Source organism: Cuculus canorus, chromosome 1 (genome assembly GCF_017976375.1).
Source record: "Cuculus canorus isolate bCucCan1 chromosome 1, bCucCan1.pri, whole genome shotgun sequence".
In the NCBI taxonomy this organism is placed as follows: Eukaryota; Metazoa; Chordata; class Aves; order Cuculiformes; family Cuculidae; genus Cuculus; species Cuculus canorus.
The window spans coordinates 82,384,576-82,411,767 of NC_071401.1; the positions used below are offsets into that span (position 1 = coordinate 82,384,576).

The 27,192-nt window shown below is 38.8% G+C and overlaps 1 protein-coding gene across 5 annotated transcripts in view; it reads left to right on the forward strand.

Moving 5' to 3' along the window:
* The first annotated feature begins 5,631 nt into the window (after positions 1–5,631).
* The window catches only part of MBTPS2 (membrane bound transcription factor peptidase, site 2), a 44,490-nt gene continuing 22,929 nt past the window's right edge, over positions 5,632–27,192 (forward strand). For all 5 annotated transcript variants that reach the window (XR_008451324.1, XM_054074968.1, XM_009565545.2 and 2 more), the window contains exons 1-7: positions 5,632–5,847; positions 12,363–12,511; positions 14,207–14,345; positions 18,483–18,586; positions 21,019–21,146; positions 24,183–24,301; positions 25,251–25,431. Coding sequence is in view for 4 of the 5 variants with exons in the window: in XM_054074968.1 (XP_053930943.1) it covers positions 5,773–5,847; positions 12,363–12,511; positions 14,207–14,345; positions 18,483–18,586; positions 21,019–21,146; positions 24,183–24,301; positions 25,251–25,431 (895 nt within the window). In the remaining variant the exon portion in view is untranslated. The remainder of the gene's footprint in view (positions 5,848–12,362; positions 12,512–14,206; positions 14,346–18,482; positions 18,587–21,018; positions 21,147–24,182; positions 24,302–25,250; positions 25,432–27,192) is intronic.

A 27,192-nucleotide genomic window follows, 5' to 3' on the forward strand; every position in this document is an offset into this window, starting at 1 on the left:
GACCTAGGTACAGACATACCAGAGAAGCTGGGGACTCAGTAACACACAAAGCAATGTCCTTCTCTCTTATAATAAAGTACGATGCAAAATTGCAGCTGTGTAGGTAATCACTTCACACACAACTATGATCCTGCTGTGAAAGCAAATGTAGTAGACTTGAGTAGAGCAATCATCTGCAGTCTAACAAAGAGAACAAAGTCTAATTCCTGATGATTCCTCATCTAAATGACATATTAAAAGGAATAAAGACAAGGCTGAGACATAAAAAATATGCCTTGTAGAAAGATGGACCCAGAACAACGGAGATCAGGCAATGGGCTGGACAAAGCAGAATATGAAGAGCACTATAAAGAAATAAATGCCCTTAGCTAAAAAAATTACCAATTCAACAACAATTGCACCAAACTGCTGAATCATATTTGATTGATTAGTTGCTATCGTTGGTTTGTACCTGCTAAACAGAAGATAAGAGATGAAGATTGATAAACCGTAGGAGTGAAGATTTTTAAAGTTTAAATCAATATCAGGACACTTATCTTAGTTCCCATGAGTCACAAGGAAAAAAATGCTTAGCTTCTCATACCTCTAACATTCTGAAAAATAAGATAATTAAGAATGAATTATTTCCACAGTGGAGATATGAATAAATCTACTAGTCATTCCTATCTATCAAGTAGTCAAACCTGATCTATACCAAACCTTACTTTTATGGAATCAGATCTGCTACAGGAACATTTTTCAGTCATCCGTGGTCTCCTGCCATAGAAACATTGTACTTGTTCAGAGAGAAATTGCCAAAAGAAATCACTGTTGGCACGGGAAGACCAGAATAGTCCTCCAGCTGTTAATTTCTATACGATGAAACCCGAAGCAGGAAGGGTTAAAAACAGTATAAACAGTTTCCCTTAGGAAGCTACAGAAGTAGTTTTTAAGATCTTTACATCTTGCTTTCCACCCAAATGAAGCAGAGTTGAGGACTGGCAATATCTCCTATCCAAGGATAATAATGAACCTGAGAAAAAAGAAACTATAAATATTAAGCTGCTTCATTCAATCACACCAGGCTGTGCAACACAGAGGGTAGCCCTTTGTAGTACAGTTCAGTTCTCAAGGTCCAGTGCTAAAAGTGGTGCTTGAAAAATAATCTGCCCTGGAAACGACTTTCAAGAACTGCAGGCTACTCTGTGTTTCCTGTGCCCACCAATAACCGGTGATGTGCTAGGCCATAATCTTTGTACTCTGACTAGAATGTCCATGAAAATGTTCCCAGCTTTATTTCAGCCAGCTCTCAAACAGATTATTTATTTTTATTGGAGAAAAGGGAAATGTTCTTAGCTCAGGTTCCCAGCATAACCTGATTTATGTAAGGCAAAAGAGTTGGTTTGGTAGTTCACAGGTTCTCTGACTGACAAGGGGCAGTGGGGATTTGTAGTACCGGAACACTGGTCAAGATTCCAGTTTATCCACTGCATGCAGGGCTATGTGGTCATATAATGATAGAATCATTTAGGTATCATGAAGCTACTCCTTACAATCTGGTCCTTCAGCGAATAAAATCAATACTTGTTTAACAGAGTGCTATGCTGTATGATGAAGCAATTCAGGAGCTATTTCAATCAGCTTTACAGTCCAAGTGTACAGTTGTGGTGATATCCTCATTAGTTCATCTTGTGAAAGATATTCCTATTATATTATTATTAGAACAGCTAAATGCCATGTATCCATAGGTGAATAGAAGTGCTCCAGGCTTTAACAGTCCGCTAAACAATGAACTACAGACTTCTTTGTTTTCTTCAAAGCGTTGTCTCATTTTAACTTAACTCAAGCTAAGTGCACTTCTTTCTCCAGGGTTCCAGGCTTCCCTACAGGTTTTGGAATTCAAATTTGATAAGTCAAATGCTATCAGGTGCATTTACTTTAGGTTACAGTAAGCATGAAACAATACCTGTCAAGATTGAAACTATTCTATACTTAGTTTGCATTGTGCAGTAGGATAGGGTTTTGGGTACCTAGGGACTTCACAGCAAACCCCCACCCCACAACAGCTGTTTAGCATGAGCTTCCCTCATGTGTGCTTCTCCTTAACTGACAGCCCTTTCATTCATGCAGTTTAGGTGTTCATGGACAGATGTTCAAGAACAAATCTTAAAGATGTAAGAGGATCCCAACACTGGAGCTAATGCTGAACAGCTATTCTGCAGTAGATATTCCATGCTTTTTCTCATGTACAACTTCTAAACGACTGCAGGGAATGCAAAGCCCAACAAAAGTCCAAGTAAGGCTGTCAGCTAAAATGAGTAGCTGAAGCCTCAAATTAACATTCTCACAGAACTGGATTCTAGAATAATATTTGAGCCACATCTCTTAGGTTTCTCCTTTTCCTTTGATTTTCTTTAGAGTCACCAATTTCTCCTTGGAGTACAACAGCTTTGGAGGACCTTCTTTTAGGTGTAATTTCACTCACGAGTTGCATAACAGAATTATGGTAGAAGGGTAAATGCTGAAAATTTATAACAGTTAAAACCTGTAATTTGTTTTGTTATAGATCAATACCAGTAATTAACAAATGGTGGAAAAGCATGTACAGCTACTCTTTGTAGCAGATTAATCCAGTAAAGGCATGTTTCTATGAAGGCATGTGTTTTTCCTGTACTTGCATTGTTCATACGAACTACGACATAAGAAACAACTTCATTTGATTTAAGTGTCAAAATCCCACCTTTCCAGTATGCATTTTTAGTAACCTGGTTAAATACTGCAAACAAATCCTAAATCTTACTTTGACCTTGTTTCTATTTAAATAAAGCAAGAGAGTTTTGTACTGTAATTGGAACATAAAAAAACTATCAAGAAAACTGTGTAACATTCTACACTTTTCAAGGCACAGAAAGAATATAAGGTGTTTTTTTTCCTTTTCTTGTTTGGGTTTCAGTTTAAAAGACCACACATATTACATGCCTCCATAATTCCCATTACCTGAATATCTTCCATATATTGAGATTTTTACATAATAATATTAGTAAGGTACATGAAAACATATTTGTCCTTCAAACATTTGCATACAATGTTTTACACATCTCTGTAGTGTGTCAGTCTCTGTATTTGTCTTTTGTGTCTTAGATTTCTTCTTTAATTCAATATCCTTATTCCCTTCCGAAACAATCTCCTAACCTGCATAGGTGCTTAATGGACCACCTATTTAATTTTTATCCTTCTATTTCTTCTTTCACACATCCTTGTCTGTATTTGAAATTCTCGGCTAAACTTGGACACTCATTCTGCAGACATTTACACACTCCAAGAAAGCACTCCTTCATTTCAAGTTATGCTGGTACACAAACATTGTACATTTTATTTCGGACTTCCTTTCCTTAGCTCATCTCAATGCCTGACAATCTAGAGATGAACACTATTCAGAACATACCTAAAACCCCATTTATTCTCCTTGAGACTCAAACATTCATCCAGACAGGTCTCTCTTGTCTTAAAACTGGCAAAATTTACAGCCTCTCCATGCCAAAATCAACATCTTAACCAGTTTTAGGTCTGAGTCTGCAATGAACTGTGAGCAGGTACAATTTCCCTCAAGTCCTGCAAAACCCTCTAACGTCAGGCCTTTTGAAAGTGTGGTTAAGACTGGTTTTACTTTTATTTTGCAGTGTGTCATGTATGGAAATATCTGAATAATCACATATCTGTTTCAAAAACAGATCAAAGTTGCAGAGATTAATTATTAGACACGTTGATAATTAGTTTTAATATATTTACTACTTCTAGAAAAAGATGCCTATGATATCAAGCTGCCACCTGAATTGGATACTACAATACCTTAATTAATGTATTCTTTACCTATTCTGTTTGGTATTTCTTGCCAAATTACTTTCAACTGGTATTACTCTGCTCATGAGATGCTTCTTTTTCTGTTTAAAGTTTTTGTATGGACTTAGATACTGTTTCATGATGACTGATATCTTTTTCTGACATTCTTTTATACTTGCCCTTTAGAGGTCCACCCATGCTGTCCTACTAACACATACCTCAGCTGCGACTTCTAAATCCCTGGTAGTTACCCTGCTTTGTAACAATATATGGATACTGTGCATTAACACCATCACTGTGCCGCATTTCTCTTTAGTCACTACTTTAGCTTAATATGTGGCTGTAAAGAAAACTAAGCAGTAGCAAAAACTGTATCAATATCTGTACTACCTCCTAAACCATTTTAAGGTGGATATTTTTAATTCCAAGTACCTTAACTTTCAAAATGCAAATGCAATCTCTCCCTGAAACACCTCACAGTCTGCAAAGTTTTGTTCCATGAGACAAACGATTAACTTTGCCTTTCTACTGCGGGCAAAATACCCTCTCAAGTTACAGGGGTATGTATAGGGTGTGGGTGTGGGTGGGTTTGGCTGTGGGTGTTTAGAAGTGTGCTGGGGGGGCTGGCTATGTGGGTGTTGGTGCCGTGAGAAAGCCAAACTCAATAACCAATGCCAATTTGATTATTAAGCAGGTATTCCTTTAATATTGGCACCGGTGTATACACGGGGTAATCCACCTAATGTGTCCAACTATGGAGACTAGTTGCATGACTTTCATAGTGGTTAAACATACATATTCATATAGATTCTGGGAAATACTGGTTAAACACACATATCCATGTAGATTCCTGGAAATGTTACATGTCCATTGTTTTTGCCAGAACTTATTATCATAGTTTATCACCCACTCTTGTATGCACACCACAGTTTCTTTGTGTCTTCAGAAGGCTCTGATGGTCTTTATCTTATCTCCTTCCTCACTGTGTCCTCTTGGTAAGCTCAGGTCCGTCCCCAGTTCCTGCTGTGCGACTGTTCTTTCAATACCTGATTTGTTCCTTGTTTGAACTGGTAAACAAGCTAAACTGCTGTTATAATCACATTCTTTCTAACTGCAAGCTGGCCAAGATTTGATTCTTATTATTGCTTAAACTAATTCATTCCCTTAACATAATGATTTATTCCTTTCTTCAATGTGTGTGTCTGGAAGTGGGCACGGAACTACGTATGCACACGTGTGTCTCGGGGGGTGAGTATGTAGGTAGGTTGTGGGGCTGTGAGTGTCTGGGTGTGTTTGGCTGTGGGAGCATGGAAGTGTACGTGTGTGTGAGTGTGTGGGGTGGGTGTGAGTGTATCCTGTGTGTGTGAGTGAGGGGGGGAAATGTATGTGGGTGTGCAGGGTGCGGGGGGGGGGGTGTGTCTAAGTGGGAGTGAGTGGGAGTGAGTGGGAGTGAGTGGGAGTGTGTGTGTGTGTATGCTAAGGACAGGCGCGTGGCCGAGGGTGTGCGGATTCTCCGTGAGGAGGCGTGGACGGGAGCGCGTGCGTGGCTGCCTCCGCGAGGCAATAAGTAACACGAGCAGACCGCGCGCGTACATCGCCTCACGCCCCCACGATGTGCAGACGCATCGATATCTGCAAAGAACTTGGCACACGGGGGGAGAAAAGAGCCCAGTCCGCGGCGCTGCCCGATGGCAGCCTCGGCCCTCGTGGCAACGGGAAGGCGACGGCGGGCTCGTGGCGCGCGCGCACCACCGGAAGGACGCCACTGCTTCCGCAGCGCGCTGGGCTGTGACGTCACTCCAGCACCAGACAGCGCTCGACGACGAGCCCGGAAGCGTCCGACCGGGCAGTGTAGCCCATGGAGAAAGGTTCCGGGGCACGTTTAGTTCCGGGGGCTCCTCCGCATGAACCGCGGCCGCCGCCGCCGCCGCCACCAGGGCATCGGCTGCCACCATGATCCCAATATCGGTGGTAGTGTGCGTGCTGGGGGGCTGGTGCGCCATATACCTGGCGGATACACTGCTAAAGGTGAGGGTTGCGGGCACACAGCTCGAGCGGGGAGCCCTCTGCCCCGTTTCACCCCTCGCATCCTGCCGGGGCTGGGAGGAGTAGGGCACCATGGGGGTGGGTGGCTCTGGCACTGAGGCCGTAGAGAGACCCCCGCCTCGCCCACCCTTCAGGGCTGGCCACGACCCCCCTACCCCCCGCACGCTTCCCTCCCCTCGCACGCAGGCCCGAAGCCGGCGGCGCGCGCCCTCGCTGTGCTTCCGGGCGTAGCGGCCGCCGCGGGGCGCCCGTGGCGCTGCTCTGCTCTTCCCCTCGCCGCCTGAGTCCGGGCGCGCGCCGCCGTGGGGCCACTCTTGCCCCTTCTTGTTCTTCTCTACTCTCCCCGCCTGGGTCCGAGCAGCACCGGGCGCGTGCCGGTGGGGCCGCTCTTGACCCTCCTTTCTCCCTTCTCCTCTCCCGTCCCCGGCCGGGTTCGCGCCCGCGGCTCTTGCCGCTCTTCCCTTCTATTCCCCGCTCCGCGTCTGTGGGGAAAGAGCTGTGCCGCCCCGCTCCCGGTGTGGAGAGGCTCTCCTTTTCCCCCGGCAAGTCGCAGCCGCCGCCTCCTCCAAGCGGGGCCGTTTGTGTCCGCCCATCGCCGAGGTCGAAGACGCCTCTCCGGCCGCTGCGGAGGCGTTGGGCCTATGTTGCAGGAGCAAAGCTGAGAAACACAGCTCCTGAGTGTGCTGTGCCTGTGGCACTTTAATGTGCTCTCCGGATTTTAAACTGTTGTGAGGATAGGGAGGCTCTCGGAGGGGATCTGAGCAGGCTGGACCATTGGGCTGAGACCAATGGCATGAGGTTTAACAAGGCCAAATGCCGGGTCCTGCACTTGGGGCATAACAACCCTATGCAGTGTTACAGACTAGGAGAAGTCTGGCTAGAAAGTTGCACAGAGGAGAAGGACCTGGGGGTGTTGGTTGACAGCCAGCTGAACATGAGCCAGCAATGTGCCCAGGTGGCCAAGAAGGCCAATGGCATCTTAGCCTGTATCAGAAATGGCGTGGCCAGCAGGTCCAGGGAGGTTATTCTGCCCCTGTACTCGGCACTGGTGAGACCGCACCTTGAGTACTGTGTTCAGATCTGTGCCTTTCGCTCCAAGAAGGATGTTGAGGCTCTGGAGCGTGTCCAGAGAAGAGCAACAAAGCTGGTGAAGGGGTTGGAGAACAAGTCTTATGAGGAGCGGCTGAGGGAACTGGGGCTGTTTAGCCTGGAGAAGAGGAGGCTGAGGGGAGACCTTATCACTGTCTACAGCTACCTGAAACGAAGTTGTAGAGAGGAGGGTGTTGGTCTCTTCTCCCAAGTGACAGGTGATAGGAAAAGGGGGAATGGCCTCAAGCTGCACCAGGGGAGGTTCAGACTGGACATCAGGAAAAAATTTTTCACAGAAGGGGTCACTGGGCACTGGCAGAGGCTGCCCACCGAGGTGGTTGAATTGCCATCCCCGGAGGTATTTGAAAGATGAGTAGATCAAGTGCTCAGGGACAGAGACCTCTTCCAAACTAGTGATTCCATGATTCTGTGAGTCAGCTGAGTAGAATATAGAATCATAGGATGTTTTGGGTTGCAAGGGACCTGTAATCTATGATTATCTAATGTGTTTTGGAATTATGTTCTTTTATAAAAGTTAAGTAAAAGGCTAATGCACATGGGTTTTTTGCATACCCTTAAGTTTTGCTGAAAAAAAAAATAAGTTGAGGCAAAGCTGTGAGAAACACACATTCACTGGTAAAATATTAAAAAAGGACAAAGTCTTCGAATCAAAGGCAGTAATATTTTTATTTTACAATTCAGCACTGAATTGGATGTCCTTCTAAAAAAGGCATCATATCTTACAAAAGCAGTGGGTATGTATACTAGTTTTGCAACAAAGAACCATGTAAATCCTCAAAGAATGTTTTTTGGTTTTTTTTTCCGTTCTCCAACCATGTCTGGAGACTCCCTTCAGGTTATCTCCTGACCCAAAACAGCTGTATCATACAAGACAACTAAGCATATCAATAAATTCTCACAGCCCAAAGACAGGTTATCTCTTGACCTTAACCAGCAACGTCTTTCAAGACAGATTTATATGATGAGATAATTAAACATACAAACCAGCTGCAGCAAAATTTAGCAATTAATTCTCACAGAGCTCAACACAACTACTCTCAAAAGAAATAGACTTTAGTCTCCAGAAAGTGTTGCAAGACTCATCTTTTTGCACCTGATGGAGAGGGAAAAGTTTGGAAGCAAAATTACTTCTCAGGATGCATTTGTGCATTGCACACGTCTCATTAAGTTTTTTTAAAGCTCAAGAGATATGACTTCTAAGTGGTGATTAAAATTGCAAAGAATGTATACAAAATAGCATGCGTGCTAGTTAAATACAAGTTAAAATAAATGGAAAGGTTTGATCTGTAATTCTGTTACTTTTTGATGTTAATGTTACAGTTCAGGAGCTGCATCTGTTTCAGCCAAATACAGATAGGACCTGGCAATTTCAAAGTAAAAACGATCACTTTGTCACTCCTGTAAAATGTGGGAAGAAATCTAAGAATTCTATGTGATGAGAAAACTATGAAAAGTAAGTGGCTCCCCCTACTGCTAGTCGTTGGAGAGCAATTGTAGCTCAGTAAATGATGTGAGCTATTAACTGCCAAATATTAGTTTGTACATAATGTCAATAAAAAAAATACAGTGATTTACTGAAGATTTAAAAAAAATTATTACATCAAGTCTGTATTAGGTGCTTGGAAACAAAGCAAAAACTGGCATTGCTTTGAAACACATTAGAAGATTGGCTGAATACCAGAAAAGCATGCTCCTGACTGTAGCAAGTCATACCAAAACCCACCAAAAAGGCCAGCCAACAGGCTGGTGTTCTTTTGACGGTAATCTTTTGTCTGCTGAATAATCTGCAGACCTGTTGTGCTATGATGCTGAGACCATTTTTATCTGAGATTCTGAAGATCTTTCAGCATTAGACCTTAAAATCATTCTCTTTTCTAAGTAGGAATAGCTGGTCATTTTCTTGTTGCAACCTCTGGTAGAGCTTAGCAGCAAGGGAGGGAAAAAGAACCCTGTATTGTTTGGAGCCTACTTAGTGCCTGATTTATGTTGAAAAAGAAGGGGAATGCTTGGAATGCTGTATCAAGCAAGAGAGTCCTGGAGTTAAATTTTAACTTTAGTCTTTTAACTAAAAGTTGGCAAAGGTTATTAATAATCTGGAAGTATGTGGGAGCTGTTAGGTTTTAGTGAACTTAGTGTAGATTGCATGTGTGGATACTCACAATGATAAGTTTCACTGTGAGCACCACAGCCAAAATAGAATTTAGATTAAATAACCAGATTTGTATACTGAGGAAATTCAGGATTGCTTGCTTTATTGCTGGTACTGCAGTTCTCCCTCCATATTCATAACCTGAGGCTGCTGGCAACTGCAGAAAAACACAGTCCCTATTAAACCTCAAATCACTTACAATTTAATTTCACTGCAAGGACAAACAAAGCGTGAGTGAAAAATAATACTTTCCCGTGCATGATTCTGGTGATATTTTTGGCGAGATAAGGATGTGTGTTGTAACTTGTAGTTGATCTTTATTCTGTAAACTTGTTCAGTGTCTCTTACCCCGTTTGTTACCTTGCTGGTCTTGTTCAGATTTCAAACATCTTGTCAGGTAGTCTGACTCTTCAAAAGGCTATGATCTGGAAGGCGTAGCTGTCTGTATAAATGCATTTTGGCACAAATAAATTCTTATTACATTGCTGAACTTACCTTACAACATACATTTGTCTTAGCAAGCTGAAAATATGCTGAATCAAGCTGGGATTTAGAATTGTAAGTCTCTCTTGTTGCCCTTCATTGAACTACTGGTACAAAAGTTTCCATTGCAGCTTGGTTCCTACATAAGGAAATCACTCAGCAGAGCCCTAAATTCCGGCTCCCCAGCATCCTAAATCATCCCATCTCATTTTGCCTGAAGGATCAGGAATGAGCAAAGGCTGGAAGGTTGTCCGTCCTGCTATGAGAAATAAAGGATGCATTAGATGTGTTCTGTCAAGGTTAGCTTTTAAGGTCAGGAAGCTGAAGTGGTTCAGAGCTGTGACAGATTTTGTCAGCAAAGAAGAATGTTAAAGACTCTAGCTTGTGAGCAGATGTTTGTGGAGCTCCTGGAGTATTTAGCAGACGTTCATTATTTTGGAGGTTTACATAAATCAAAAATGTATTGCTCTTAGAGTAAACTTAATATAACTAAGATCACTTGGAACTCAACCTAAAGAGGCAGAGCCAAGGACTTTTGAAGGAAGCTTAAAATGAAACACGGGATGCCATGGGATACCATACTTGTTATCAGGGTGTGAGGGTGCACATGTTAATGTGGTAATTCTGCTGGGCTCAGGAGAGAAGGAACAATGTTTGTGTAGAGCTTTTTAATACATTTTGCAAAGGACTACAGTCATGTGGTGATCATGAATGTTTTTTATATAACTGTGAGGAAAACACTAGAGGAGAATAAATTTTGATGCCATTTAATTTTTTTCCCCATTTGGCATATCTATAGTCAGTAATCCCATATTTCTTATGGAAGACTTCATATTTATTTGTGCATTGCTACTCCAGTGGGACTGTGATGTGGTTGAAACAAATTTGAAGGGATGATTTTGAGACATTTCTAAGCGAAAAGTGTTTTTTTAAAGTGATAAAAGGAATGTATTTTTAAAGTGCCAAATCAAGATATTCAATTAGCTTTATGATAATAACATGTGGTCAGTTGGACTTTTTTTTGACTCTGTATGAACTGAATAGGATGTCTTTAGTTAATTCCCAAAAGACAGTTTCTCATGTCAGAAGTACTTAGTGTCATATATATTTTTGTTCTTAATTATCTCATATGAGGAGGTGTTTTGCTTTGCTTCTTTGACTTCTGTATTGTTATTTGTCAAAGTGCAATCATCTTTGTGATCTCTTCTGCTAAATTTAGCAAATGCCGTCTTCGCAAATGCTAATCTAGTTGTGGACACTAAACTTACTGCTGTTATAGGGAATGACTAGTGTTGACTAAGAAGTACTTATGATGAAAATTTCTGTTCGTGTCCTCGGCAGACTGAAGAAAAATATGACTGGAATCAGGGTGAACAAAAAGGAAATGACACAGGAATATATAGGCAGAAAGGATAAATGGTGTAATAGGTGATAAACGAGCAATGACCTGAGTAAATGGGTCTGGTGTCCTAGGAAAATTGTTACTTGTGGTAAATTTTTAGTGTTCAAATTTGAATGAGTTCAACAAAATGAGAAAAGTCATGAATACAATTTTGACAGATGAGAGCCTAATCCCCACTACCACCACTGTGGCAGGACAGGAGGAATGCGAGGAAATTGGCAAGTTCTAAATTTCTTAGAAGAACCACAAACAGCCACAGAAGGTCCTTTCGGTGGGGGGACAGTGGAGCCTGTTGTGAATAACACATTCCTAATGTCTACAGTAGATGCTGCTGCTCATAGGGAAGTTAAGGAACAATGCTCCAGGTCTGACAAATCTGAAGACTTCCCTGGGTTATGTCAGGGAAACTCCTGACTTGAGAACTGCTTGAAGTCAGAAGGCTCAAAACTCTGATGAGCTTTTCCTGAGCGGAGTTCCTCTTTCACCTCCAAGGAAAGTGTCCCTTCAGTTGGGTTTCTGAAACTATCTTCCATGAAGCAGGCTGAGTAAAGCCTATTGAGAAGACAAGCGCCATGTAATATTAAGTTGCAATTTCATAACTGTAATTGGTCTGTAATATCAGATAATACTGATGATACATATTAATCATATAGTTTGTAGGTCACATTTCTTGTCACGTTTCATCTTTGGAATTACTAGGAAGGCGTTTTAGCGGTATTTTGAAATGCTGGGAAATTATCATAGTGAAATTGCTGTTGCAATACAGGTTGATAACCTGTATTTAAATTCCTCCCCACTTTTTGTTGCTATGATGAAATAGTTCAGTCTTGTTAGGCGTAGTCTTCATGTGAAAAGTGGACTTCATTTTTACCCTTACTAAAGGGTATCCACAGTACTGATCCATATTTCACCAATATTAGAAACAAGTTTTTCAGCTGAAGCTGAAAGAGCATTTTTCTTTATTGTAGTTTTAAAAATGTTTACTGGAATATAATTGCACATTGAAAAAATACCATGAGCAGTTCAGTCTTTGGCCTTCTAACCAGACAGTTAAAAACTAGTAGAAGTGATTTAACACTAGGAAAGATGATGTAAGATCTTGTTTGTCAAATAACACTGGACCAATGTCTCTTGCAATCCTAGAACTGTTGCTACATTTACATAAAAAGAGTGGCATAGCTTTTTCATATTACATGTCACACCTACCTCTATGTCAAAATATAAATAATGTGCAAGATATTTACCTGAAGTTATACATCTGCTTTCGTATAAACAGATCACATTTACTGCTTGGTGACAGAGCAGAAAATCTTCCTTAGTTTTTGGTTAAACTAATTTTCCATTGCTTTGCAGTCATCCAACTCTTTGAAGGCATCATATGAAGACTGGCTGCTGACGTATGGCTTGAGTGTCTCTCCTTTTCACATGCGGTGGCAAACAGCTCTCTTCAACCGTCAGTTCTACAACTGGGGGAGATGGAAACCCAGATTTCTGTATTTATGGTATAAATTCAGGATGTTTTTCCTTGTGTCAAGTACAACAACTTAACCGTACCTGTGCCTTTCAGCCTTAGAAGTGCAATGCGTAGACATGGTTATTTCACTAGGCTTATGATAAAACTATACTGCCAGTGTAAATCTTTCTCCTTTGCTAAAAAGTACATAGCTGTAACATTGGTTGCATATTGAGATGCTATGAAACAAGAGATCTGTAAACAGTTTTTACCTATTGTTTGAACTATACTTGCTTCTTAAGAGTACTGCTATTATGTGTAATATTGCGTATGGAAGTAGGTCTGAAAGCAGTTTCTCATATCCTGGATCTGTCCATTACTGTACACTGAGCTCTTCCCTAGAGTTTACAATACATTCAGACGTAGTTGTGCCCCTGTTATCAATCACTGTGCAGACATTCAGCAACTATACCTGCTCAGAAGTACATCACTCACCTTCTCTCTTTTATCTGCCTCCACCCTTCCCTGCTAAGATTGCACAGACTGCTGGGAATAGGTAAATAAGCAGAGTGTCCCTGTACTGGTGTGAAAAATTACTGCTCAGTTGCCTTCCTAGCATCACTTTATATCTACTCTGAAGATATAAAATTAGTTACGTTTGAATTTCTATTAATTTCCTGTATCGCCATGCTCAGTGAGATAGTACTAAAAGAGAAGTCTGATTCATATTGGTTTCTCTCATATGTAATGATTTTAGTATTTCAGTCTGAAATAGTCCGGTATCAACCACAATTTTTAATGCATGTAATTTATTACAGTATAATGTTTCCACTAATCTTTTTAATTAATATTACGAGTACATGTTGCTTAAATTAAAGCTATTTAAATTCCCAGTGAGCTTCATTAAGGATGGTAAGGGAACAATTATGTTGTTGTCAGAGGAAGAAGGATTGGTAGTGAACTGAAGTGGTTTAGCTATAAAATAAACTTTATCATTTCCTTCAACTATCGGACAGTGTATTATTATTATTATTATTATTATTATTATTATTATTATTATTATATCACCACTAGGTGGACTGATGTAAGTTGAAATTATTTTCAGCACTGATTTTAATAAAAAATGAGTTAGTGAGAAGAACAATGTGTGATTGATTTTAATCTGGTTTCACAGTTGTACATTTTCATTGTAATTCTTTAAAAAAGCTTGTGACTCATTTATTGCTCTTTAGCAGTTTTTATTGTTTGTGATTTAGATGCAAAATTCATTGAAAAATCTCATATAAATAAATATATATGCTATCACATCCAGGTTTCTAAGTATGTGATGGTATGGTGCAAAATGGTAAATTATACATTGTCAGTTATGTTTTTATATTAATAACTAATGGTAAGTATATATTGGGTTACTGAATAAAATTTAGACTGTAAAGACAACATAAAAATATTTGTAAATTATTCAGGGTCTGGTTTGCATGTAAAACATTTATTAAATGAGGAAAATATTATGTGTTATTAGTCTATGTTTTCAGTATATGTTCTTAGTATATGTTATTCTTGTTAGTAAGCTTTTTTTAGCTATATTTTTGTACTGGATTGTTGATACATGAATGGTAGTAGCATTAGAAAAGTTTTGCCCTATGAGTTCGGTGTGCTAAGTTTTGCTAAAGCACTTACATATCCAGAGAATATGCCCCAGCTTCTTGTGGCTATGCACTGCTAAAACATTTGCTTCTCTTTGCAGGTTCAGCATAGGAATGGTCTTCGGTATAGTTGCCATGTTTGGCTCTGTTATTCTTCTTGCGAAGACACTGATGCAAACACTGACACAGATGCTTACAGAGGCACCAAAAGCCCAGAATGATCGTATGCTGCAAGTTGTGGTAAGTGTTTTCTCCTCAGGTCATTATTGGAGAATTGTGAGCTGATCTTAACCAGCTTCTTAGTGGGGTATGTGATACTAAAATCCTCCTGCACAAGGAAAACCTCACTCACGGTATCCATCTACATAAAAATTTGCTGGTTTATTATCAGCCTTAAAAATGGGGAGTGGAGGTTGCAAAGGATAGGAAGACAAACATGGAAGAGTTTACCTTAAAAGTTCTGAGGAGTGAGAATTGGCCATTAATTTTGAAAAGCTCTAAATTATAGTACTGAGAATACAAAACAGACCTAAGGATTTGCCTGCTCTGAGCTGTGCAGTGTAGAGGCCTTAAAGTTTTCAGAGTTTTCAGAGCACATCCATAACACACAAGAAGAGAGGAATTCTATTTCACTTATTACAATACATAGTGGAAAAGGAAAGAAGTGTGAAGAGCTTTGTGTGATAGTGGAAGCAAAGATTCATTAGTGAGTTTATAGTGTGAAATTGAAAGCGCTGTTTCTGGCAGTACCTAGTCAAAGGCTTAATAACAATGTCTTTAACTGTTTTATGGATTTCTGATGCTGGGCAACATATTGTATGCATTTAGAAGGGAATGTATTTCACAGAATGGGAGAGAGCACAAATACTGTCCTTTTTATCTCTCTGTAAGGCAGTAATGGAAGAACTGGCATTGCCCTTAACAACAGTTTTAACCTGGAAAGATTCCTAGCCGCCCCTGTTTCCCTAAGAGTGGTGTCTGGCTAGAATGTATGGTCATTTTTCAGAAATGCAGAAAATCCTGTGAGGTTGCCTTGCCATCTCCTCCATGGCTTAAAGCAGGGGTGCTCAATCATTTTATTCTTTTTAAGTACTCAGCTAGTCTAGTGAACAGAAGTTGGGAATTGAGTGCTGCCGTGATAGGCTTTTCCCCTTTGCTAACTGTGCATAGTTAGGAAAAGTACTAAACTGACTGTGTGCAACTAGTCTTAAAAAATTGCATGAGCACAGGAAGCCTGATCATTAGCACGTGCTATGAACTCAGAGCCTTTGGGATAGTTTGAGTCTGTTTTGCACATGCAGGATGAATATAGCAAATGCAGTCTGTGTTGGCAAAAGTAGGCAGTGGGACCTGGGAGAAAACTGCTGGTACTGCCACTGCAGTGACTGCAGTCACCTGGTCCACAGCTTGCTCCTAAATTATCTCCAGAAGCAGACAGTAGTGTGCCTAATAGAGCACAAGTTGAACTTGACAGAGGTAATTTTTAATTTACATGCCAACAGGATCTATCCTAAGCATGTATGTCTGTTACATTCTGGAGTAAGAAAAGCCTTCCTTACATCTTCATTTTCTGAGATCATTTTATGGGTCTGTCCACTTCTGTGACACTAAAGTGGTCATTTGCAATACATTGTTCTTTTGAGAAAATAATGTAGGAGTGACAAAGTAAAAATGAGCCTTTGGAATTAATCTGGTGTGGATTGTAACTATGGAAGCAGTAATCTTTGACTACCTGCTGGCAGTACCACTGCATTCAAAAGGACAGACTGGCACTGAGAACCATGCAATGTGTAAGGATAATGTAATGTCACATTAATTCTAATGCACTTGTAATGCCAGGTTACTTCTCCTAAGTTGACTTGTGGTTCTCTTTCTTTCCTACCTCATTCTTTCATTTCTGAATAGTCAAGGTTGTATAATTGTGCCTTTAAGAGTTTTAGTATGATTTTTGAGGGGAATGTGCTGGCATAAGTTGGCACAAAAAAATGACCCTTATGTAGTCACAGAGAGGTGAAAGACAAGTCAGGGGGACCTCTCCTCATGTAAATTAGTTACTGTTGTTCAGCTCTAGGGAGACCTTATTTGTCCTTCCAGTACTTAAAGGGGACCTATAAGGAAGGCAGAGATTTTCACAGGGCCTGTTACGATGGGACAAGGGGTAATGGTTTTAAACTAGAACAGCATAGATTTAGACTAGATATAAGGAAGAGATTTTCTTGCAGTGAGGGTGGTGAAACACTGGAACAGGTTGCCCAGAGAGACAGTAGATGTTACATTGCTAGAAACATTTGAGGTCAGGTTGGACGGGACTCTGAGCAACAGGTGTTGTCTAGTAGAAGGTGCTTGCTCACTGCAAGTGTATTGGACCAGATGACCTTTAAAAGTTCTTTCCAACCCAAACCATTCTTTGATTCTGTGGTTTGCACTTGACTGTTTGGAGGAAAGCGAGTGAGTTGGGTTTTTTTTAATTCAGCTTTAGCCTGTGGCATAAGTTTATTTAGCCTTTAGCCTAAAGGGGCTAAAGGGGGAGGTACAGAGAGATACAGTTCTGCTTGTTGTATTGATTAAGATTTTTATACACTTCCTCTTTTGTTTACTCATATACTTTACTTAAAATATGTACCTGTAGGTAATTGGACTGTTTTTCTTTAGCTGCCCCCTCTTGTGTTGCCTTTTGACAAAAGTGAGAAAGAGAGAGATCTAATTAAGAGTCTTGTTTTACTAAAGCCATTTCCAGAAGACCATGAGATATAAGATGACATTGCATATTAACAAAGTACTGCTAACGATTTCAGAACCCTTCATGAGAGCTAGCTTCCCTTTTGTGTGAATCTTAAATTAGCATCTTTGACATGAAGTCTGAAACCATCCAGTGCTGTATTCTAACAGGCTATAGTCATGGTGGTATTAAGGTGGCAACTCTTGCTATTGCTGTCTGTCCTCTCATGTGCCTAGAGCAGAGAGCCACTGAAAGTGCCTGTTAACTGATGCATTAGTGCCACCAGCTGATGCTCTAATACCAGCAATGGGTGTTTTAACAAATGAAGAGCAGCCGTCTCTGTACAGTGAGGTACTATAGTCATGCCAGTTAAGATAAATATCTTGGTCACAATGACCTCTGGGCAGAATTTGTGAAATGATTTAGTTTAACATTAATGAAGACAGCCTTTTGAAGGATTTCTTTTAGCTAGCTTGTCTCACTAACCTATTGTAGAGCCCTTCTGTATGGGTAGGTGAATGCATATAGTTGAAGAATGTGTAGGACTGAATGAAGATGGGATCAGTTCAGTTGATCTACAGGCCACAAGAGTGTTTTTTAAGAAATCTTATAGACAGGCCAGGATTTTTTTGTCCGTAGCATCTCTTTTCTGCTACTGGATTGCAATTCAGATTGTGATCATATCAGCTGTTAGTGACTGTATTGGAGTCCACCCTGCCTCAAACCGGGAGAGCTGAGAGACAGACAGGAGAACTGTCCCAGAGCAAGCAGCCGAAGTGGCCTTCCCATCCCATTGCAGCATGGCTGCTGAGCGGGGATGGGAACTGAGCAGGAGAAAAGTCTTGTCAGGAGGAAAAAAGGCATGGTTCCTTGTTTCCTGACTTGTGACTGCTTTGAAAGAGTTAAGTGTCTCGTGACAAGTGCAATGAAGGACTTGGGAAGCAGTGGGAATCCACAGGAACAGGAGGAATGTGAGGAGCCTGCATATTATATCTTACAAAAATTAAAATACTATACTTATTTAAAGTGCTTTTTTAAAAAAGTTAAATAGTCAAATGTAGACTGTGAAGACTTAGAACAATAGGCAAAAGTTACCCCTTTTTTTAACTTGTAAATTTGGGATATTCTTAGTGAGAGGCTGACAGTTCCAGCTATAGTCTCATTTTTTTCAACTTTTAGGGCTCATAGTGTTTTAAGCACCATACAGTTTATTATGTTTTTTTTGAAGTGTGGCTCTTCTCTATAGCTGCATGATTGACTGCAGGAAATTGTAAACTAATGCTAAACTAATGCTCACAGTTGCCAAGCCTGTCACATTTCAGTGGAAGTCTGTGTACATCTTTATAAACTTCTGGAGCTTAATATAGAGTAGGACATATTTGGTCAGAGCTGTGGGGACTAAGGCAGGGAGAAGACTTTTGTGCCTGCGGAGCTTTTGTGCCTTCAACAGCAGAATATATGTTTAATATATTTTAAAATATATTGACTAAGCTGGGAGAAGAGGTACAGAGTGATAGTTTTGTGTGAGAACAGCCCTTGTTCTGTTGTGTGTCTGAAGAAGTTGAGTGAGAGCAGCAAGTTTAGGAGCAGAATGATCTGTCTTTCTACCTCTTGGTTTCCTAGTGTGTTTTGTTTTGTTGTCATGCCCACATCAACAGGTGCCTGGTGTAAATTTGCCTGTCAGCCAGTTGACCTATTTCTTCTCTGCAATCCTCATCAGTGGTGTGATACATGAAGTCGGCCACGGGGTGGCAGCTATTCGGTAATACAAATAATTATTTTTCTCTTACTATGTGCCAACAAGCCTGATATTCCAGAGCATTTACTTATAAATTAATGTTATTAACACTTCTTTGGCTTATCAAGATTTTTGTTCTTTATTTCATAGCTTCCTTAGATTTTAAGATTGGAAGGCTGTACAATTAAAGATAGAGTTTTAATACAGAGGTTGTTCTACAGATCATGAGAAAAGAGTTTTGCTTTGCAAGTATACCATGTTGCGTTAGGTTCAAAATAATCCTCCTTGTAAGTGCTGCTGTTTTTCACACAGCAATTACATTGCTGCAGCTGTTGCACTTGAGGAGAACTGATGCGCTTTTGCACAGTGGTACTTGAAAACAGATTTTAAACTGATTGTTTAAACATAACTTGTGAAGTAGCATACGAACAGGCTGAAGCAGTAATTCAGTCAAATGTGATTTGCCCCTATTAATCTCAGTGATGTGATAATTTTGATAAAAACTGATATTTTTAATGTCACTTAACTGTGATGATTGTCTCACAAAAAGTTATTTGGCATGGTTAGTCATTAGTGTTGAATGACACTCTAGCATAAGAGGTTTAAGTTGTGGTCACTGGGACTGATATTCAGATGTCCTCTGTATTTCCAGTGGGCATCATGATCATCTGTCCCATGAGCATGAAATCCTGAGTTGCTTCTCTGATTTTCTTGAGTGTAGAGAGTCATGACTGCATGCCTTTTTTTAAACCCCCCAAAGTTCTGAATTAAAGGGGTGGGTTTGGACCCTATGTGTTTCATATGCTCTGTTTGTCTTTCAGCTTTTTTACCCAGGGATTTTGCTATGGAGAGTGTAGCACTTGCTCTTCCCTCATAGGGAGAAGCAACAGAATTTCCTTTCACTTATAGTGCCTTGACATGCTGCTGGCTAACTGCGGAGAAGGCAGGAGTAACTATAGAGCTCTTTTTAATCAGAGCAAATAATTTATTTGCCTTAGTGATATCTTAATTCAAGATCCGAAGCAGAGGCTCTAAATGTTAAAATTTGGGTTATGTTTTTGTCAAAAAATTGATTCCCCGCTATTTCCAGGGGAAAATTAGTTTGTCCAATATATATTGCTTTTGCTGCTGCTGCTGCTCTTTTCTCCTTTACTCCCCCTATTCCAGCACAGCTTGAGTCTGTAGTGCTGTTAGGGTCAACGCTCAAGGTTTAGGCTTTGCTAAGCAGCTTTACTGTGGGCATGTTGTAGTATTCTGGCAAATCACTTTGATTCCATGAAATCTAATATACTTCGGACATCTTCAGTTCAAGATAGTATTGGTTGCTAACTACATTAATTTAAAATATTTGAGCCTTACTTTAGTTGAGGCTTGTGTCAAAAAAAAACCTTTTTCTTCTCTCTAGACCTGCCTGCCTAACTCATGGAATCATGTATAGGCATTAGATTACCTATTACTAATTGGTAGTATGACTAGATCTGATGAGTCAACTCCAGGGAATTAATGTATTACTTAAATCTGATTATTTTTATATAATTCTGTGTCTTTTATTGTAAATGCATAATAACTATATAAATGTGAATAAATAAAAAGCTATGCCTAGTGTACTGTCTTAGTAAAGATATGGGATTAGCTGATCCGTGCCTGGTTGGTCTTGAAACATGGTTGTCTTAGAATAACAATTGGAATGTAATTGTCTTGGAATGTGATTATCATGCTTCTGTAAGTCATTTATAAAATTTGTAGCTTCATAAAACCTTTACATAGTTATTCCAAAATGTGCTATTTATAAGCAATTGTAAAACCTCTGAACAAATTTTTATATATATATATATATCCTGTATGACAGTGTCAGCTACTAAGATATTTAAATAGCATTTGTCCTTTTAATGTCTTGACTTGTTTTCCTTTTTTTCAGGTGACATTTCCCTAATTTTTGTTACTTTACAATTTATTCTAAATTTCATTTAGGAGAAAGAAAGAAATTATAAATTCCAGAAATCTGTAAGTGTTTATTTAAAGGAAAAGCAATTGCTTCTTCCAGATAATTTTTCATACATTAGTTTGAATCTGCATCCTACAGACTACCATTTTTTTTACTTAAAAGAAAAAAAAAAAAAAAACAGATGTTAAAAGATATGTTAACTTGAAAATATTTTTTTTAAAAAAAATGTATTTTATGTGTTACTGTTATCAGGAAACAGAAAAGAAGTTGAACTTATCCTTTATTTTTTACCAAGCTCACAAATGTGTGCTGCTTAAAAGTGGCAATTACTGCAGAAAACATCCTTTAGTTTGATTATCTTTTAATTCATATTATGAAAATTAAGTTAGCTTTAGAATTATAATTTTAGTGATTTTCATAGTCAAAAGTATGTGTGCTATGTAGAATCTCTCAGTTTTTCATTTGTTTCTTTGCAGTAACACCACTTCATTTTTCTTTTCTTCTTTATAAGAGAACAAGTACGATTTAATGGATTTGGGATTTTTATCTTCATTGTCTATCCTGGAGCATTTGTTGACCTCTTCACAACCCACTTGCAACTGATCTCTCCAGTCCAGCAATTAAGGATATTTTGTGCAGGTAATAGTTTCTCTCTTTTATTAAATCTTTGCTTAGTGTAGTTATGTATTCTACAGGCATTGTTGTGAATCCTTGATGGAAGGTTGAAGGTTTAAAATAAAGAAGCACAGAAGCTTCTTTTTACTTAACGGTTATCCTTCTGTTCTGAACCTAAACTTTGATTTCAGAAAATTGTTTGATCGTGTTGTCAATATTGTGCAGTTTTCTGGAAAAGCCGTGTCAGTTTCTAGGAGCTTAAAAGAGTACCAATTTCTTGTCATGAAAAGTGTTACATCTGATTCAGAATAGTTTTACGTAAAAAATACCAGATGTGTAGTTGGGGAAAGCTGTAGTTTCTGACCATCCTCTCTCATTAGAAAAAGCTCCTACACCAGCTCAGCTGCAGAAGTTCCTTTGTCTTTTTTTTTTTTTTTTTCATATTGTATGGCCTAAGTAGCAAAACGTTGGAGCACACAAGCTGGAAAATACTCAGCCAGAGGATTCGTGGTATGAGAACATGACTTGCTGTCACAGGTGAACACCCTTGAGCAATTCACTACCATTTTCTACAACAGGAACAATCTATTATGTGATTTTTCAATAGTATTGTGAGTGAGTTTCAGTGATGTGTGAGTTATGTTATTATACAGGTCACTGTGTTTTGATATTGCCATCAGGAGGAAATAAAAGCTAACACAGAAACATCCGGAGAGAATTACAGCTTATGGCTCCAAATAACCTCCAAACTTTTTTATTTGATGTGTTTTGAAGTCTCTGGCTACTGGGAAGTAGAGCCCTGATGCTGTTAAAGTTAGACTGAGACTGTGTTATGCTACCTGAACTGCTGGTATTATTGTTTTCTAAGGACAAAGATAATTCTCAAAATGTTGAAATAAAGATAGAAAATTTAGTGTCTTTCTTTAGTTTCTGGAACTGATGGTTATCTGTTGGGGGGGGGATAGTAGGGTAGCAGTCAGCCTATTGTACTGTTTAGAGACTAACATTGTAACTAAAACATTATAAAAAGGGATCTAAGCTGGGCATACAGAGGCCTTTAGCAAAGCATATTTTCAGTGAATCAGGTAAATGATGATAGGTGTTAGGTACATAAATATATCTATATTCCAAATACCCTAGTGAACCACAGTCATTTACTGCAATAGGCTAACTTTTATGAAGCCCTGTTTCTCAAATTAACGATTTTCCAATTCCAGCTACCATGAACAGAAGTGAAAAAGAAGACATACCGATTTTCAAAATGGGTTACTTACATATGTTATTGAGAAATCATCTAGGAAAATAGGATAATAAGCTGTAATATAAAATAACTGCTTGCATGTTTTTGATGACAGGCAAACGCGTGTAATAATTTTTCAGGTTTCTTGAGGAACCTGAAGTAGGGGAATGCAAGGTAGGAGCAAGTATGTTGCAAGACTGGTTAGCATCAATAGCTTGTTATCAGTAAGATATAACAAATATTTGCATTCTTTACAGCTAATGATAGGTATGTTTCAGAACTGGGATGTTTGATAATGATAAAATCTGATATTTCAGTAAACTTGACTCAGTTTTTCTTAATTGTCAGAGCAGTTGAACAGACCTATTCTCAGTGTTCTGAAGATCTGAATTTACGGTTTCAGAATTTTGTATGGCAGCTAAGTAAAAGAGCTAGAGTAGAGAACATCACCAAATAATCCTTTTGAGTCCACTTATACTATGACGATTAGAGAGTATACTTCTTGTACAGCAGATGGCATCGTGAGTTCAAGAATAGTGAATTGTGAATATTGGAAAGTTCTTGTAAGACTTGTGCTATTTTTAGCATTAGTTCCACGTCTAGTAGATGAAAAGTGCTTGTGTGCAGCATTTTCTTATAATTATAATGCCTTTCAATGAGAAATGATTAAAAACTATTGAAAGAGAAATCACCTTAAGAAGCTACTAGTGGCAATGGCAACAAACCCTTTGTTAAAGGGATTTGTCTTGTTTCTGCAGCATTAGAAATGTGAGAGAAGACCAGATGACATGTAGAGATAGCCACGGGAAATAAGAGTCTGCAATATGTTAAGTCCCTGTGTTGTGTACAGTACACGAAAGATAGGTTTAATATGTTTTTAAATGTATTTACCTCACTTCCTGTCCTGTAGCTGCTCTGTAGATATAGATTGAATCAAACGCCTTTTAACAAGAAGAAGCACTCTAAGAAGGAAATAAGGAGTCTTCAATAGTGACAAGCTTTCCTGCGTTGGTCGTACAAAATGTTTGTCCGGAACACAAATTAAATGAGAAAATTTGTATAGTATTGGATGCTGAAGGAAGCCAAGTGTGTCTTATGATGGTGGTTCATTTTTTCCTACTATTGCCCAGCTCAGTTTCTTGATGTGGTTTAAGGTCCAGATTTTCTTGTAAAAGAAACTTTTTTCAAATAATTTTCTAAAATTGCTTGGCACGTACTCATGTAATTATTTTCATTGACACAATGGAGAACCATAAAAAATACTGAATTGCAACTAAATTTCAGACATCTTCCTGACTAGGACAAACAGTATTTATTCACATATTAGCCATTTATTAAGAGCCTTAAATTCAAGAGTTTATTATGATAGAAGGTGATTCCAGTAGTTTTTTAATATTTATGATTGATGACAACTTTGCAGATAGAAACCATGGTATAATAATTGATTCAGAAGCTCAGTTTTCCTTCTAGGTACACCATGCACTGCATACTTAGAACTAGTGTTATGTGAGGGAATATCAATATGGTAGAATGAGACCTTAAAAATTAACTTACCACTTCCCTACCTTTTTTTGATAGTTTAATTCTTAGGGGCTCAGTAGCCTCTCTAAAACTCCCCTACAAAGTGACATCATAGTAACTTAAGTTTGTAGAATAATATAAATATTCTTTCATGTCTCTGTTTGCAAATTAACTTTTCATCCATTCTTACAGTAATTATTTCAGGGAAGTTAATTAGAATGTAACTGTAAAGTCTTGCATTTCAAAGCTACCTTTTTGTTACTATTTTTTATTTAGAAACATGTTTTTTTCCTTTTCAGGAGTGTGGCATAATTTTGTTCTTGGTGTTGCAAGTTTAATGGTTTTGTTTCTGCTGCCAGCCATTCTTTTCCCTTTCTATTATACGGGTGTTGGGGCACTTGTCACTGAGGTTGCAGAGGTAAGAAAAGATCTTTATTATTTTCATATTATATGCTCTGTGACCTGATACGTACCTCTCTCTCTTATTACCACAGCCAAATTTGGTCAGTGCAGCACTCCGCAGAATCTAATGTATTGCAGTTTTTGTCTGCTTAAAATTTCCTTCTCAGTCTTGTCAGTTTTAGTAAACCAAGGAACATTATATGAATATAGACTATTCAGCCTACTATAAAACTGTTTAGACATTTGCAATGAGTTTGCAGGCTTATTTCTGGGTGTTTTTCTAACTTCTTTTCGATATAGGCACCAAGTAAATCTACTACAAACTGCATGATCACTCTAGTTATTGCTATCTGTTTTTAATATTAAAGATTATTTTTAACTGATTTCCTTGCTTTTTTGGTCAGCTAGAAGCAAAGTAGAGATAGACTGCTGAGTTTCTGGAAAGGACTGAATTTTTTTTTTTCTGACTTAATCAAATACAGCAGAGTTGTAGAGCTGAAAGGAGCTGTAGGGATTCAGTCTTTCTTCAATCTAAAAGTGAACTCATGTAACTCAGGAGGAGAGTGACATTTATAATGCTTTATACCTTTGAAAATATAGATACACCCTGCTTTGTTGAAAGATTCAGAGTATTAATTTAAGCTTCTTGAACTCTAAAATTGTAGAAAAAAACACAACATATTAATGGATATGAAAATAATTACTCGCATTTGAAGAGGTCCCCCAGAACACTTGGAGACTTGCCCTTTCCTTTTCCTTTGCACTAAATAAGTTGTTATTTGTAAAGGATGTTGGTTTTGTAATGCTCTATCATAAGCTGCTGTAATCAGTTCTAGTGAAGCCTGAGATTTTCTTTTTCTCTGGGAATAGTGTCTTAACTTGAAGATTTCATGGTTATTCAGCAGAACTATAGACAAATCCTTGTAGCTGTAACTATAATGTGACTGATTTCACTTTCTTCTCAGGATTCTCCAGCCAATGGACCAAGAGGTCTTTTTGTGGGAGACCTTGTCACTAACCTACAAGACTGCCCAGTTTATAATGTGGAAGACTGGAATTCCTGTCTGGGAGACATTTCAGAGAAGTCACAAGTTGGCTACTGTTTAAGTGCAGCCACCTTACAGCAATTAAGCTTTCCAGCTAGAGGTATGACTTAGATGTTCTCTTTGTTATTTTATGTTGTAATTTTGTCACATCTTAAAGACTATTTTGGATTTAGGGTTTGTTTGTGGGGACAGATTTCTCATAAGTCGTGTCTGCTATCCTGTCTTAAACAGTGAACAATATACCATTCATTTTTGTGAAATTTGAAAGTGAGGAAGAGGTAGATAGAAGGAAGATAGAATAATTTCTCTGGTCTTCTAGTCATCCTGTACAAATATCCTATATGATCTGAATAATCAAATTTGCCTCTTCAGGATATTGCATAACGTGGTTATTAGCAGTAATACAATTATCTCCTCTATTTTTAGTTCAGTTATATTGATCAGCTCTGTGATCTTTTGCAGATGTAAATTCCATACATTACCTTACTGCTTTGATCAGCATGACATTATAAATTGTGTGGCTTAACTCAATGATGTGCTTTATTATGGCCACTTCTTCTGATGGTTCTCACTATTTGGGTTTTGTGTTTCATTTGCTTCTTCAACTTCACAATGTCATTGCCCTTAATCTTAGTTTTGTCTGGATTGTACATATTGCTTCTAGAAGTCAGCCTATTTCCTTCTGTTTTCATTTATGCAATAGAGTGCTTGTTTCTGTAACAGCTTACCCCGAGAAACAAAAAAATGTGAACTGAACTAAACTAGAATAAACAAAAATGAAGTACAACAGAAAAGAGCAGTCATGTTAAATGGGCTGAATGTCTTGTGACGCGCCCTAAAGCTCTCTGGAGTTTGTTTCATGCACGCGTCCATGGTGACTGAATTCCAAAGGTAAGGGGCTGCTGCTGAGCAAAGCCTGTATGATGCTATTTCGAGTTTTAAAATTGTCACTGCATTTTTCCATCATCCTGGAAATAAACAGGAGGTCAGGTATCTAGACTACCCATGGTTTTTTTGATGCGTTATAGTTCTTGTGTGAGAATGAAAAGGTAATTTGTTTTTTTTTAGCATGTAAGGAAAGTAGCCCTACAGCTGAAACTAAGATAGATATTTAAATGGGAAATAGCAGAGTATGGGTAAGATTCTGCTTTTAGAGACCTAACAGTTTGGATTATCCCTCTGAAGAGGAGGATAGCTTTGGCACATGCTTTCAGCTGGGCAGGAATGGCAAATAGGAACCGATTCTTAGATGCTGTAGGTATATATGCTCAGATTCTACTGTTCTCTGAAATGCAATTTCAGAGTCGTGAATAATAAAACTGTATATTCTGCAACTGAAGCAGTCCTATTTAGACTGAAATACTAGAGACTTAATACTTGACACTCAATTTTGCTTCCAAGCTTGGTTGCTGTATTGTGTTAGGAGCCCATTGTCCCTCTGCTGCATTCTAATCAGACCAGTCTGTCTACATTTTCAGAGCCATAAGCCTCCAGCAATGAGAAATATTCCTCTGAAATTAAATGAACTCTGTTTGGTCTCTAGCAGCTGTCATTTGTCAAAATCTTAACAGTTCACAACTTGACATAAATACAGAATATGAATAAAAATGCATCTAGCAAATGGACCCTATCTACTTGACCATAAAACAAATGGAGAGTAAACTATTTGAGTATGAAGCTGGATGGAAAACAATGCCCCAAGGACCTTCCTGAAATTTAAAAAAAAAAAAAAAAAGTTGGTTTCAGTGTAGTTTATAAGGAAACTAATTTCATGGTCATTCACCGTTCAAAAATGTATGTGGTAGCTTAGCCTCAGGGTACCTGAAGAAAGGATTTTATGGTATGGTGCTCACACCTGTAA